The 16219-nt window shown below is 39.9% G+C and overlaps 1 protein-coding gene across 1 annotated transcript in view; it reads right to left on the bottom strand.

Annotated features, from left to right (window-relative positions):
* Positions 1-15926, bottom strand: part of LOC134530657 (uncharacterized) — a 31307-nt gene extending 15381 nt beyond the window's left edge. Inside the window, exon 1 of the mRNA XM_063365696.1 lies at positions 15884-15926. Within this exon, the coding sequence (XP_063221766.1) occupies positions 15884-15895 (12 nt within the window). The 5' untranslated portion in view covers positions 15896-15926. The remainder of the gene's footprint in view (positions 1-15883) is intronic.
* Positions 15927-16219: the final 293 nt, after the last annotated feature.

The raw sequence follows: 16219 nt of genomic DNA, 5'->3' as shown, positions 1-16219 counted from the left end.
CTTCGTGTGCGCACTTCACGACGACTGGAACGTAAATGATACTTTGCGGTACTTCTACCAGTTTATATCCTGGCGGGACCATCGGCGAAAACTCGTGAATCATGTTGCTTAGTCTTCCGTTGAGATACGTTCCACTTGCCAAATTACAGTTTATTCTTATGACATTCACAGGCAAAATGTTTACTGCGCGCGTAGATTCGTACGTTCTTCCTGTACCATACACCTTTGATTCGAATCCGAGCATCGTACCTATGGTCCCAGGTTTCGTAAAGTCGACATTTTCACTGCATGTTAGAATGCTTTTTTGAGTGTTTGGATTTCCACGCAGTTGAAAGTCTACATCCTGTGGTAACATATCCCTGATGTAATTTGCAATGTCATCTATTTCGTAAGAGCCAACAGGTAACTGTATTTCATGAGCGGTCCCATCGCTTTTCAGGAAGCATATCTTGCAGTTTTCCTCGTCGATATTAGGTATGGCATTATACGTTTGAAAATCTACGAGTCCGATACACCATTCTCCGTCTAAATCCAGAGGCGGGAAATGAACCGCCCGCAGCTCAGATGCGTGACCTGTCAGGGTAAGTGTTATCGACATGACTAATAAATTATCGTCACTGCACAACCTTTAAGTAGCAATTTTTATTGGTCAGCTAATTTTTGTTTGTTAAAAAGCGAAGACACAAGTGTCCGCAGTTTGTTTGATTTGGCCTCTGTTCCGTTTCGTAATTGTAAAACAACGTAGTGGACCGGCCCAGGTACAACCTAAGTTCTGGCGGAGGGCGTAAATTACCGAAACTGTCGTAGTACTCGGCCATGTTTCCAGTCTTTACATAGGCTACCCAGTGCGTGCCTCGACCCGCCGACGTGTCTAAATTAATTATGGCGCACTCACGTGTCTTTGGCTTGCTGGGCAAAGTGTCTCGCATAAACACGCCGCGGAAATTTGCTATTTTAAGTTTGCGTGCGTACTTTATTAAATCTACGTTGGTGAGCGGACGTTTCGGCAAAGAACTTAGGATTTTTTCATTCGTTTCTTTTTCATGCCTCGGCCTGTCTTGTGAGGTCGTAAGTACAGTCCTGCGCCGTTTTTTTTTACCGATGGCAATGGCTTCCATGCTGGCATTGTGTCGCTGTGCTTCTTTTAACTGCTTGCGCTCATTCTTCGAAGTGTTAACTGCCCGCACTATACCGCTCGTTGCACCGATGAGGCCGCCGAGAACACCCAATGCAGGCAAAAGCAAAGGAAGAAATCCTCCTATAATCTTCTTGTCGAGAGTCTGTAATTTTTGCTTGGCTTTTTGCACACCTGCACCGATCTTGCGTTTGGTCTTGCGCGAGTTAGTCTTTGACTTGATGGAGCCGGCTCGACGAGCGCCCAGTCCTAATTTCGTCTTTGCCTTCATGATCTTAGATACGCCCCACGCTGCGATTTTCTCTCCTAGTCCCGCGTCCGGCGATTTGCTTATATCTTCAGCTTCGTGTGCCAATATCTGATCTGCTCTGTGCCTAGATTCCAGATCCTTGCTTAATGAATATGCGATATCGTGCTGCTTGCACTTTTCGTCGAGAGAATTAATGCCCACGTCACCGCGAGCTAACCTTTTCGCTAGTTTAGTGCCGGGGCCGCAGAATCTGTAGCCGGGAATGTGTAGCTCGAATGGTAGTTTGTTTATCAGCGAGTTTACGAGTCCCGCGCCGATGTGTTTTTTGTTCTTACCTCTTCGAGTCATTACGCACAACTGACCAGAAAGTATAAATGTGTTTGATTTTATACAATTACTTTAGTACAATGCAGGTCGTCAAGCAAGACGTGTGTTTGCCCGTGCGCATTACGCAAGACGATGTATTTAGTGCGCGTGAATCACGACATGGCTTACTGTTGCCTTCTGCTGTACAATGCATAATGGCGGGTCCGTCCAACTGCGGCAAGACGTGTGTTTTACTGAGTTTACTGGAGGAACCAAATGGTCTTCGGTTCGAGAACGTTTACTTGTATTCCAAGTCGTTGCAACAGCCAAAGTATCAGCGCCTAGCAACTGTTCTACGATCTGTGGATGGTCTGGAGTATTTTCCGTTTAGCGATAATACCGATGTTGCACCTCCAAGCGAAGCAAAAGCCAATTCCGTGTTTGTTTTCGACGATGTAATGTGCGAGAAACAAGGCATAATACAAGAGTACTTTTCCATGGGCAGACACGCCAAGGTAGACTGCGTTTACCTGTGTCAGACGTACAGTCGTATTCCAAAACATCTCCTACGAGACAACGCAAATGTCATAGTTTTGTTTCGCATGGACGAACTTAATTTACGCCACGCTTATGATGATCACGTAAACACCGACATGACATTCCAGGAATTCAAAGACATGTGCTGCTTGTGTTGGAAAGAAGAACACGGATTCCTAGTTATAGTCAAAGACTGGCCTATATATAAGGGCAGGTACAGACGAGGTTTCGATCAGTTTATCACCAAACATGAGTCATAGCATTTCGAAATTCGGTCGTAGCAGTCGAGACTTACGTACTGCTCTCAAGTCTCATGACGACGTTATCCGCAAATACATTTCGCTACTGGCTCAAAAAGTAGACGGGGTGAAAAAGGAATTTCTTGAGTACCTTGTAGCCATAGACCAGCGCGTGGAAGCTTCGGATTCTCGCATTCGCGACATGATCGAAGTTTCGAATGCACAAAGACGTGACGATCTGAGGACGTTTCAAAGTAGTCTGAAAGCATCACTATCTCAATCGTCAACAAATTCAGATTTGGCCAAACACAAGAAAGAAGTTTCTGCGAACGAATAAAAAAGTATATAAGGAGGTCTTGCAATAAGTTTTCAGCCAGTACAATGTCGGACCTGGCCAGTGACCTTCATCGAGCTATACAGTCTGTTCGTGAAAAATATTTACTTGCTAGACGAACCAGACTTGCACGTGAGATGGAAAATGAGGAGATATTTAAACCAATCACTAGTCGCCTCGACGAACTTAAAAACAAGGAAGAACCAGCCTTCATTGTGAAGACAGAAGTTGAAGATGAAATGCCGACTGTAAAGAAGAGAAAGTATGAACCAGATCGAGAAGAAGAGGACTTAACAAGTACAGAGTCCATGCACAAGAAAAAAATACCGAAAAAGGGACATCAAGTTAATGCAATGGTCCGACCATACCTGACATCGTTTACGAACCGGAATAATGACACGACCTACGGAGTGTACAGAAAACATAATAAGTGGTTCCTCGGTGCTAAAGAAATAGACTTTCTACCAGGAAACATCGTGCGCGTAGCAGAGTTCAAAACGCGCGGGACTCCGGGTCTGTACGAATTGCTGTTTCGCAGGGAACCTAAAGGATATTCTCACAACGACTTACAAGAGTACAAAAAACTGCTAGAGCTAACCAATGCACATTTTCGCGATAACGATCCAGATAGTGGTGTATATAAAGATGTAGATCATGAAAAAATGGACATTCTCGCCAATCTCTTCAGTGAACTAACAATACACGGAGAAGGTTTAAAAAGGCTAGAAAGTGGTCAGACATTTGACTATGTATATTGGGACGACCCTAATGAATTAGTTGATCGCCTTAGAATTCTACATGCTTCGCTTAGTGTAGGAAACTATTCGCACATCAACGAAATAGTCTCTATACTTGAAGAACTGAAGGAAGCCGGCTACATACAATGAGTCGAACCGGAATCGCTCGCGAACTTCATGCTCCTGCTAGACGAAAATACCTTCGTCGCAAAGTCATAGTTCCAGGCGGACCTTGTTGAGATGATACCGTATTCCCGATTGAATAAAGGTTTCAAGTACATGTTGACAGTCATCAATGTTTATAGCAAGTTCGCTTGGGCTAGACCTGTAAAATCAAAGACTGCAACTGACGTAACCAAGGCCATGAAAAATATTTTGCGTGATGGACGTGTACCGTCGCACCTGCAAACGGACCTCGGGAAAGAATTCTACAATGCAACCTTCAAGGCTTTGATGAAGAAGTATGGCATCAAACACTACTCTACATTTAGTAACGTCAAGGCCTCCGTTGTCGAAAGGTTTAACAGAACTTTGCGTTCCAAGATGTGGCGACAGTTCACGGCTAACGGAAATTACAAGTGGCTTGACATCTTGCCGAAACTAATAAGCGAGTATAATTCCACGGTGCATTCTACCACGAAAATGAAGCCAAAGGACGTAACGGACAATCGCCTGCTTCAAACAGTGTTTTCCAACACGAAGAAGAAAGATCCACGAAAGCGTAAAGCTAACGTCGGTGACATTGTGCGAATCTCCAAGCAGAAAGGTATCTTCGAGAAAGGTTTCACTGCAAACTGGAGTCCCGAACTTTTCCGTGTGACACATGTTCGTGAATCAGAGCCTAGGACCTACTACCTCGAAGATTTGGACCACAAACCTATCCATGGAGGCTTCTATGCCGAAGAGATTCAGCCTACGTTGTATCCCGATACATACTTGGTGGAGAAGATTATAAAACGAAGAAATGGACGGTCCTACGTCAAGTGGTGGGGCTTTCCACCTCGCTTTAATTCGTGGGTGGCAGATGCAGATGTCGAGAAATCCACAAAACTTTAGTAATTTGTCTGTGTATTTTTTTTGTACTTGTAGTAGTGTATTGAATTTATGTAATAAATTTTTTTTAAAAGAACTTGTGGTGTTTTTTATTTTCTCAAACCTAACACTTTAGTGGTACTTTTTTAAAATATTAAAGTTGGTTTGTATCGGCTAGGGGATCGAACCAAGGCCGGGAATCGATATAATCAATCAGAATTCTAATAAGTTAATTTTTTGATGAATTTTGGAATTATTCCCGATTTTCTAGCTAAATAATCACGGATTTTCAAGATGGCGGCCAAATGACAAGATGGCGGGTGTCACAGTAGTAAATGATTACTGCACTCTAGCGGGTAAGAATTAAACTAACATGGCGTCAGCGCACTCTAGCCGACGATACAATGATGATGGCTTCCAGCAGACGAAGACAAGATGGCGGACATGACGTCATACTAGATGATGTTATATATGCTTTGAAAAAAAGTGGTGGGGGGGCCAGTCTGCCTGCAGCCACTGTGAGGAAGGATCGGTCACCATTTTCATTTTTTTTGCATTCGTCGGGTTCGAACCGAGGACTCTGAGCTCCGTGTCGTTAATGTATGTTTTGGAAATATTTTTATTAAAATTTTATTATTTGAATTTTTTTTATTAAAATCGGATAATAAATAAAAAAGTTAAAGATGGCGACCGTAACGGAAAATGCAACGGTGACGACATAATCCAAGATGGCGGTCATGGTATCCTTATTCCTAGAAATGGCTTAACTGAGGCTTGAGTTAAGGATGCTTAAACCAGTTTTAGGAATTTTCAGCCGCTGGGATTTTTAAGGACTAAAAACGGGAATTTTTCCCTCGAAACGGGAAATTTTTCCCTCGAAAAGAGAAATTTTTAATTTGTGGAATTTTTTGAGATTTTTTGGTGGAACTTTTTTTCCACAGAAATGGAAATTTTGGCGAATTTTGAGGAATTTTGGGCAAATTTTGCCCAATTTTGGCGATTTTTGAGGATCAAATTCAAGGTCAAGGTCAAAGGTCAAGGTCACAACCATCCAAGATGGCCGCCGTGACGTCACAATCCAAGATGGCGGAGCCGGCTCTCGGCTCCACAGCCAGAAGCCAGATCTCGGACATACTATGCTATACTACTTGCCGGGATGATTCCTGTCTTATGTACCCTCGAGTTTGCGTCTACAGTGAGCTCGCCGTGGCTGTAGCGAACACCGGTCGCACACGTCATCAAAACCAGACGAAATGGACAGTAGTATTTGATGGAAACCACCATCAGCCAATCAGTGCCCGCGGGCCAACTTGCCAATGCATAACACTCCTTTCATTTCCACATCCTAACAAACGTGAAATTTTAGATGTCTGGATTGTTTGGATGTTTTGTAATTCACTCACGCACAGCTTACAGGCGTAGGTATATTTAGAGGTACCTACTATGGTAGTAGTGCATTTCTTTGACCTTCAAACACTATTTTTGACGTGACAACGTCTAATAAATCGATGAACGCCGGCTGCAAGCACGAAAGTGTCCCGTTACGCACATTGTTCCGTTACGCTGTGTCCCGTTACGCTCATTGTACGCTTGCGCCGCATCTATCTCTCTTCCACTCGATTGGCCTATGCGTCCGAGGAGAAGAAAGACAGCGGCAGCACACAACTTACATCTACACGTGAACTGTTTCGTCGACTGTTTATAAAGTGAAGTGAAAAGTTAATGTGGTTTTCATTGCTTATTACAACAACAATTTCGGCAATAAAGGTTAATTATTCTTGCATTAAAAAATCTGATTACTAGTATAATTTTAAGTATTTATTCTTTTATTATTAAAATAAGAATGTTTCAATTTTATTCATAAAAGTATGCAATCATTTCATCAATGTGTTGTTATGACGTTGTCACGTTAAACTATCGTTTAAACCGACTTTACAGACAACCATTTTTTTTTAATCCCCCGCACCAAACTGTGGCAGTATAAAAATTTGCTTTAGACCAAGGCTTAGAAAACATTAACATGTTTTGCTACATACGAATAATAAATAAATTCGAACAAATTTTATAGCAAGGAAATTTGAATTTTTTTTCAATTAAAATTCTCACATTTTTTAATGTAATAGTTCCACTCATCAAAAAAATTTTCCGCGAAAGTTTTTAGATAGTCAATTATAACGTATTTGATGGTAAATATTTATCTTTAAACCCTTCTCACCCCCTGCAGAAATGGAAGTTTAAATAAATAAGAACGGAAGGATCATTTATATTTTTATTCCAACCCTTGTTCTTTTAAACCCTTTGCAGTATTGATTTACAATCGATATAACGGATTTGATAGTATACCTAATAAGGGAGTTATACATTTTTTCATAATAAATTTAAGATTTACAGACAATATTAACAGATTTAATAGAGTTATTTTTTTAGTCCTTCAACCCTTGTTTTGCCACCCCTTGCTAAAATGTTTGGACGTATCAAAATTATATTGGTCGAGATTTGTAGATAATATTTTAAGATTTTAACAATAAAAAACAACAGATTTAATAGAGGTATTTTCTTAAATCCCGCAATTGATTTTTTCATCCCATTGCGTCAATGATTCGTAAAAAAAATTGTTTCAGTAAAACGTTTTTAGATAAAAATCATACGAACTATATACAAACTGAACGGATTCTATGGTGTGCTTAGTTAAGGAGTTATTAATTTTTATGTACTACAACCTGTGTTGGTCGTATAAAAATGTATTTAGACAAAATAATCTTGGTATTACGCCTACGAGATATACGTTCAAACGCATGCGATAGTTGCCATATTATGGGAGTTATAGCGATTTTTCTGTTTTTCAAAAACCCTCCCCATTTCTTCCCCTTTGGTGGAATTTTGCCCATTAACGAACTGGACCGAGGTTTTCCGTAAAAAAAACAAACAAAAGGAAGTCACACCATGATCACGTCTACAATAGGAGTCTTTCCTCTAAATCTACCTAAAAAGGTTAGGTTGTGAATACAGTTTTATTTGTTGAAAGTGTCACTATATACTTTATAAAATATTTAAACAAATTATGAGACCGGTTAGGAGAGAAACGACCAAAGATTTCCTCCCCTTCTAAATAACAATCTATGTGTTTGGAAGCACCGGTCATCAAAATTTTATTTGGCACACATGATGACCGTAAGCGTGAAACATAGCAAGGTAAGATAGCTTCACAGTTGAACAAGTGAATCAGTGACAACTGCGCGTGTGTGTGTGTGTGTGTGTGTTGTAGCAGCAGAGAGCCCAGGCGTGGAGGACTCGAGGCAGAAGGGTGTCTGTGGCTGTGGCTGTGGCTGTGGCGGGCGTGGCTCGACTATATACGCGGCGCGGCGGCGCGGGGAGAAAGCAGACGGCCGCCGGCGCAAAGGCGCGCTCAAGGAGCGGTCTTCAGGCGGTGACGGGCGGAGCGCTGATGCTGAAGAAAGGTCGGCCGGAGAAAGGCGTGAAAGTGAAACTGGACCGGAGGCTCCTCTCTCTCTCTCTCTCTCTCTCGCGAGATGAGAGCCTCTCTCTCTCCAGTCGACGACCTTCCAGCGGCGAGGAAAGTGGATGGACCGCAATCAACGAGCGCGTGACGTCGTCTGCAGAGTATACAAGCCACCACGGCAGGGTGTCCACAAGGAAAAAAAAAAATATTTCGTACCAACTTATACGAGAAAAAAGTACTAGATTTGAAAAAAAATGTACTAAATTATAATTTGTTATGGTTTTAACAATTTAGGAAGTTATTATGACATTGCGAAGCTCGAACTTAAATAATCACACCAACCACACATACATTCCATAGTTTTTAAAAATAATTACGCTTAATAATAAAACATATTGGAGTTACTGTAATAATATTATTAGAGTCCCGGAAATTTCACGGATTCCTCTGGCCTCAGGATAGAATTCAAAGTTATAGGTGTGCTCGACCCATGTTTACTTTCCCATTGGTTGATTTCTTAGCGAGAACATTTTATTCCTTGTTATTTGGCACTACCTGATTCGCTTACTTCTCTCCTAGCTGGACATCGTTGGCTCACGGTCGTAGAGGGGCGTGTCCAGATAACTGCGGTCCAATCATGAACACAGTGCGACAGTGTGGAGGTTTGCATTCTAGCTTGTGACTAAATGAAAGCGCGAATTCTGTGGCTCTAATTATTATATTAAAAAAACAGTACTAGATCTGAACGTAAATGTACCAGACCACTTAAAAAATTATAAAAGTACTAGATCTAGTACGAAAGTACCAATTGTGGACACCTTGAACCACGGCGCCCTCCCTCTCCTGGTCCCCCCTGACCCGGCGCGGCCTTCGAGCTCGCCCTTGATCGGGAACCCTCGGCCCGAAGGCGTATTTCCAAACCCTAGGCTGATTCGCCGACACGTGCCTGAACTGCGCGCTCGTAGGGCCGCAACCTTGGCAGGAGAGGGGAGGGAGATGGCCGCGTGGTGGGGGAACCGAGCAAGGGAGGGGAAGGGGGTCGGGCAGAAGCAATCCGGCACGACGATGACGAGAATATAACAATACATATGTGTGTTTGTGCATATCCATGTACTTATTTACAGAACATAATGTTAGTCATCTCTGCAACATCACAGTAACGGGGTTCAGAACTCGACAATAACTTTCAAATGCTTAATATAGACACGCCGCAGCACTTATGTAGTATTTTAACGCACAATAATTCCCATTTTCAAATGATTTAACTGCCGCTGGCTCCTGGAGGACCGAGAGCGCTGAGTGGCTCAGGCGAGGCCCTGGCATGTCGAGCCTCAGTTCACATGAGCGAGACGAGAATCCTGCAGGCCTACCCTCAATGAGCAACAACTGCCGCAATTACTTTTGGAGCTTGCAAGTAGACACTATTGGTTCTGGTGGTTATGGAATTAATAAACAAACACTTTTAGACATTAACATAGCCCACTATCGCACATAACATAAATCCTGTTCAAAATATAAATATGTCTCAATAGCGTAATTGTTACAAGTTTATGCTTGTCACCTAGCCAGCAACTCAGGTTGTCATGGTGTAAGCTGTCAACTTCATATAAAAAAACTCGCATATTTATATCACTTTATTACAAAACAGCTAATGATGAGAGTGGATTTGTACGAAGTGCAAATTTTCATAGGATGATGGCGTACCCACATATATAAACAAATTGTGCTTTAAGCAAATATATATTGAATATGTTTTATTTGTTTATCATATTGTTTTAACATTATTTAATACCTATTTCTTAAAGTAATATTAAATTAAACTCAGTTCAATATTAATTGCGTTTCACATTATAACATAAAAACATTAAGTATTCATTTTTAAAGAATACTAACCAGGCAGGCAGTTAAGTAGGTATTTATTCAAATCTTTTTAGTTTTCATCGGAGACGTTAGAAATTTATTTGTCCATTTAATTAAAAAATCGAATGATTGTGAATATTAGTGTAAAATTAATGAATTAGAATAAACATTCAGCATATTTCATACTGAGTATTAAATAAAAAGTATAACTTATAGCCTGCGTAAATGGTGGGATGACAGTTGTACAAAACTAATAGATATTTTTGCAAAACTCCGTTCCCCCGGAGAAACCCCCGGAATGGCCACCGCATGGGGAGCCCAAGAAAAGAAACGGGCTCCCCATTTGGAAGCCACCTGGAAGGTTTTTTTCTGTTCCACCCACCGTTTCTTTGGTAGCCTGACTTGTTACAAGGGATTGTATTCCTACCAGAGAAAATGCCGCCATTTTGTCTGGGCAATCCGCCTTGGAGGAGCCGGGGCGCGAACCCGGGTCCTCCAAGTCACAAGGCAGGCGCTCTACCCCAGAACCAGAGTGGTAGAGCGGATACTTGCAGTCTTCTTAACACTGACATGATGTTATACACACATGTTAATTTCTGGAGGTTTATTTAGTAAGCATATCTGTAACAACTTATATAGGGAATTTAAAAAAAAAACACGTTGGCGAGTGTTTTAGTACACGCCAGTAATGTGTGACATCTAACCCCGGTAACGAGCAAATTCATATGTTCTCATGTTGTAAACGAAACTAGGACACGAAATTAACACATAATTCTTTAAAGTATTTCTGCAAACCAACCTTCATAACAAAAATTTTATATATAATAATTAAAAAAAATAATTATTTAACCCTTTCAGTATATTCGTCCAATAAAGTCGACAATTTATATCTAAATGATATGTGTGGGTTACAGTGTACTACATTCTAGTGGAAATCTTATTTATAACTAAATTATTTATAATTAAATAAAAATATATGTATTACTTTCATTAATTACTTTAAAAATCATACATAATATTATAAGTTTAGCGTAAGATTATTATCGCACAAAATAGTTTAGTTACAATAAAAAAATTAAGTATACCTTATTAATTGACAAACTGTGACTTAAAGGGTTAATTTAAAAGCTTTTGTAGATATATAATGAAATATAATTTTTTTTCATTATTAATTAAAATTTATAGACACGTTGATATGGAAAACTGATCATTTATTTTAAAATTTTTGATTGAATTTTTAAATTACTAATCATCCTTTTATTATTCTAATTCAATTAATTATTTGCATGCAATATGGAAGTTCGATTTTATTACAGACACTTCTAAGGCGCGTACATGGGTATACGCACTCATTAAAAAATATATTTTAGGATACGAGATGATTTGATAACTGGTACATATTGTTTCAAATGTCTTTAATTTATAATTCATTAATACTATACTTCATTTAGACGATTACACTGGCTGTAAATGATGAATGTTAAGTCGTGGTTGTTGAGGTTTTATGTGAGTGCATACACATTGCAATTTCACGAATTTGTGTAATCTACCTTCATCACAAAATTTTATATATGTATAATTATTAAATTTTAATTATTTAATTAAAAATTAAAAAGTTTTTTTTGTAGATATATATCTACTGAAATGTAACATTTAATTCAGAAGTAAAATTTACCATTCTGACTAAAAACACGCCTAAATGTACTGGAAATTATACATGAATTGTCTATATCATAAAAGTCATATCGTATTGTGTTTTTCAAGCAGATTTATGTTATATTTTTTTTCAATAATTTTCACTTCAAAATACAGATAAAAAAAATCGAATTATTAGTTTTAATAAATAATATATAAAAATAAACCACAAAATATAAAAAGTGCGTTATGCTATTATTAAATTTAATTTTTTTAAATACAATCTTGTTTAGAAACACCTGAGACACTCTACATCTAACAATTGCATTTCTCACTCCGAATCTCCGTTGCATTTATTTTTCTCAGTCTTGTAAATAGCACTAAAACCTGTACTGTTTATTTTATTGTTAAACATTTTGAATTTTGCACCGTCGGAGACTTCTAAAATAATATTTTCTAAGTATTTTAGAATTTGCAGCATAACACGTGCTCGCCCTTGCCTATTTGTTAGGTTGCATGTTTTTTTTTTCAGGCAGACTCTGGCTTTGTGCCCCTTAGCCACGTCATAATGGCTTCCCAGTCCCCCGCCAAGATCAAAACAAACCCTTAAAGGCTCCGCCTACCCGGGCACACACACGGTGCGCAGAGCTTCAAGTAAAACAACGCGATTTAAAAACTATTCATGATATCGGAGTGGGGTCTGCTTACGAAAAGCATTTAAGAGTTATCTGAGGGCCAAAAAGTACTTTTTATTTCGGATTAAGTTTTTATACTGTATTTTAGAAGAGTTAAAATTGCTAAAACGCATGTTTTCAAAGTAATTTTTAGGCGTAAAACAACCAGTCCAGATTATTGAAAGCACTTAAGGAACTTGCATTACACCTTTATCTTCATTTCTCCGCCGTATAATGTCACGGTCACCGCTCAAATTTCACAGTTATCCTGTGACGACGAGAAGACTTCGTGTCAGTTCACAGCCTTGCGCTTAGAGGCGACACCGCGCTAGAAGCACCAGCGAGCGTCGCGCTTATCATCCCGCCTCACTAACACACATACACCCCTGACGAGGCGGGCCCTTAATTCGCCAGAGCGCGACCCCATTTCCCACGGTCACCCTAGCCGTAAACACTCTCCTCCTCCCCCCTCCCAATCCCAGCGCGCTTCAAGGGCCAGCACGCGAGTCAACCTAGGGTTTGGAAATACGCGGCCCGGCTGCTCCAACTTGCAAGCTCAGCAACACGTTCGCCTAGCGTGTTTTTCGACAGGGAAAATAAAATCTTGTGTGCAAAAACCATTTTATTTATGTTGAAAAAATTCAATAATTAAAAAATACTAACGTAAATAAACATATGCGCTTTTAAAATGAGTGGAGTTCACGAGTAATATTTTCTCTGTTATTTTTGCTTCAGATAATGTTTACTTATTTTTAGCGACCGGAAAAATTCGCGTATTCATTTCGCGATAGGCTAAAATACAAATAGTTATACCTCAGTGCTGCCTCTGCTATTGGCTCACAACTCACCTTGATGACTCTGGGCCAATGAGAAACGCCCGACCAAAGCTTTATACGAATCACAGGCTGCTACGTTGGGACGTCTCACAAGACAGCAGCCAATGAGTGGGTGGCATTTGACCAAGTGTACGTAGAACTATGGAGTTCATACTGGAGGCCATTGAACACGCGAATTTTTCCTGTCCCTAATTATTTTGTAGGTGGCCTGAGAGGTCTAAAAATTTTCGGCTCTATCATTTTTAATTTAAAGTTTATTATCATCCCAACCTTAAGCCGGGACGTTTTTATATTTATATTCATAAAAAGCCGTTCGCGACAGGCCACTACACCAGATGCAAGTACTGGTCGAGACTGCCTTAAAATATTACACGAGGTGGTGTTTCCAAGGACAGATTTTTATCGCGAACTTTATCTTGAGATCCAGCCAACTCGCAATCTACTCTGAACCTTGACGACTTGTGCCTCAGAGGCGGCCAGTGGACAGCTCTCAAGGTCACAGGTGTGCAGAGGCCACCATGTACAGATTTTTATACATTATTGTTATTGAGGTTTCTCGTGAGATACAGTATAATTCAAGACGCTCACAGCCGACTGTTTAGGATACCTATGTCTATTTTTTTTTAGAAACAAGCCCATCTATCTCTATCGGTTCTATATTTTTTTTACGCGACAACGTCTAATGAATCGATGAACGCCGGCTGCACGCACGAAAGTGTCCCATTATGCACATTGTCCCGTTACGCACATTGTCCCGTTACACTCATTGTACGCTTGCGCCGTATCTATCTCTCTTCCACTCGATTGGAACAACCATCGATTTGACTTTTTCGAGGCACATTAAACTTGAAACACTCCCATTCGTTTCCTACTTTTCCTATCATCGTCCTATCCTTAACAGAATAACACAGATTGGAAGAAGTTAAATAGCAAACATGTATAAAAGTTATAGTTAAAATAATCTGTTCGTTAAAGTAATAAACATATTTGAATTAATAAGTGCAAATAAAAGTAAATTCATCAATGAAATTGTAGATTTAATTTAACTCCTTCTTTGTATCCATAAAAAATAGTGATACTTCAATAAAAATGATTCAATTTTATTCATAAAAGTATGCAATCATTTCATCAATGTTTTGTTATGACGTCACGTTAAACTGTCGTCCGTAAACTGACTTTACAGACAACCAATTTTTTTTTTTTTTTGGGCGGGGACGTATCGTCTCTTTATTTCTCTTTGGCAAAGTACCTATTCTCTGTCCATTTCACATCAAAAAAAGTTTAAAAGCAATGCTTCACCATAACGGTATATTAAAATTCGACCTTTAAATTTATTGTCATCGCGCCCAAAGAAGTTTCACTTCTAAAACATTTTAAAACTTAAAATTAGTGAATGAATAGTTGGTATGTGATGCCCTACGCCCCTACGCCATAGATACTATCTATTAATATAATATTCATAAGTATTATAGCAACCAGGCAGAACATATTTTAGCTGCCTGTTTACCTAAACATTGATGATATTTATTCTAAATCCGGCCTACCCAATTATTTCGGTATTTTGACCGTGAAATTTGTTTGCATTTAAATTTTGCAATATAACGCATGTTTGACAACATATTGCCTGTATTTGTTGTTGACGTGATGACGTCTTATAAATCGATGAACGCCGGCTGCACGCACGAAAACATTGTCACGTTCCGCCTGAGCCAAGCGTGCAAGAACCGGCCAACTACCGTGCGAGAAAAATCTTCTATGATATAAAAACAGGTTAAGGCGGGCTTTATAACTAATTGTTAGACCCATGCATATTTTCCGAAAAGATTCTGAGACTATTTATAAGTTAAAGCACTGTAGCGCCGTCTGTGCATCGTGATTGGGTGAATTTCTTTCAGGTACATGTCGATAGATACAACACCAATAAGAGTAATTCAGTGCGAAAGCAAACGCGTCCTGAGTGGCTCAGTCAAAAAAGGCAACGATTTATTTTGCAGACGGCTGCCAACCAAGAGGAAGAAACCACTGGTGCAGGTATACCTTTTTGCAGTCTAGTAAGTGTTTATAATATTTATTCGCGAAAAAGGCCTGCCCCTACTAATTGTTCGTGATTATATTCAAACAAATTATTTAAATTAAATTTGCAAAATACTGTAAATAATATTTGAAAAATTAAAAAAAAGTATGAAATTTTTTTGTCAATGTTTTCTTATGACGTTATCACGTAAGATTATCGTCCGTAAACCGACTTTACAGACAACCCCCCCTTTTTTTTTGACGTGACAACGTCTAATAAATCGATGAACGTCAGCTGCACACACGAAAAAGGATGACTCATTGTCCCGTTACGCACATTCTCCCGTTACGCTCATTGTACACTTGCGCCGCATCTATCTCTCTTCCACTCGATTGGAACAACCATCGATTTGACTTCTTCAAGGCACATTAAACTTGAAACACTCCCATTCGTTCCCTACTTTTCCTATCATCGTCCTAGCCTTAACAGAATAACACAGAGTGGAAGAAGTTAAATAGCAAACATGTATAAAAGTTATAGTTAAAATAATCTGTTCGTTAAAGTAATAAACCTATTTGAATTAATGAGTGCAGATAAAAGTAAAATTATCAATTAAATTGTAGATTTAATTTCACTCCTTCTTTGTATCCATACAAAATAGTGATAATTCAATAAAAATTATTCAATTTTATTCATAAAAGTATGCAATCATCTCATCAATGTTTTGTTATGACGTTGTCACGTTAAAGTATCGTCCGTAAACCGACTTTACAGACAACCAATTTTTTTTTGTTTGAAAGGACTCTTGCGCCGCCGCACGGCGATGGCACTCACCAGCAGCTCCATGGTCCCCGTCAGGCGAAGAGCGGCTGCAGGCACTGACGTCTGTCCTCCGGAGCTCGTCACTTATACGCGCCGGTGGTCGAGCCCCCCGGGGTCATGCCCCCCTCCTCTCCCGGGGCTCCGCCGTGCCGTATGGCCTCCTCGGCCAGCTGTCGCGGTCCCGGGGGAGAGCTTCCACTACACTCGTGTCTAGTCATCGCGCACCTGCCTCTCTCCACGGCTGCCAGTCCTCGTGTGACCAGCGGCCCGCTCGAGGCGAGAAGCATGGATGTGCATCTAACTTCATCAGCAACACTCGTCAAAGAAAAATATGTGATAGATAGAGAC

This window comes from Bacillus rossius, chromosome 1 (genome assembly GCF_032445375.1).
Source record: "Bacillus rossius redtenbacheri isolate Brsri chromosome 1, Brsri_v3, whole genome shotgun sequence".
In the NCBI taxonomy this organism is placed as follows: Eukaryota; Metazoa; Arthropoda; class Insecta; order Phasmatodea; family Bacillidae; genus Bacillus; species Bacillus rossius.
The sequence above is the reverse complement of the archived record's forward strand: the minus strand, read 5'-3'. Positions and strand labels throughout refer to the sequence as shown.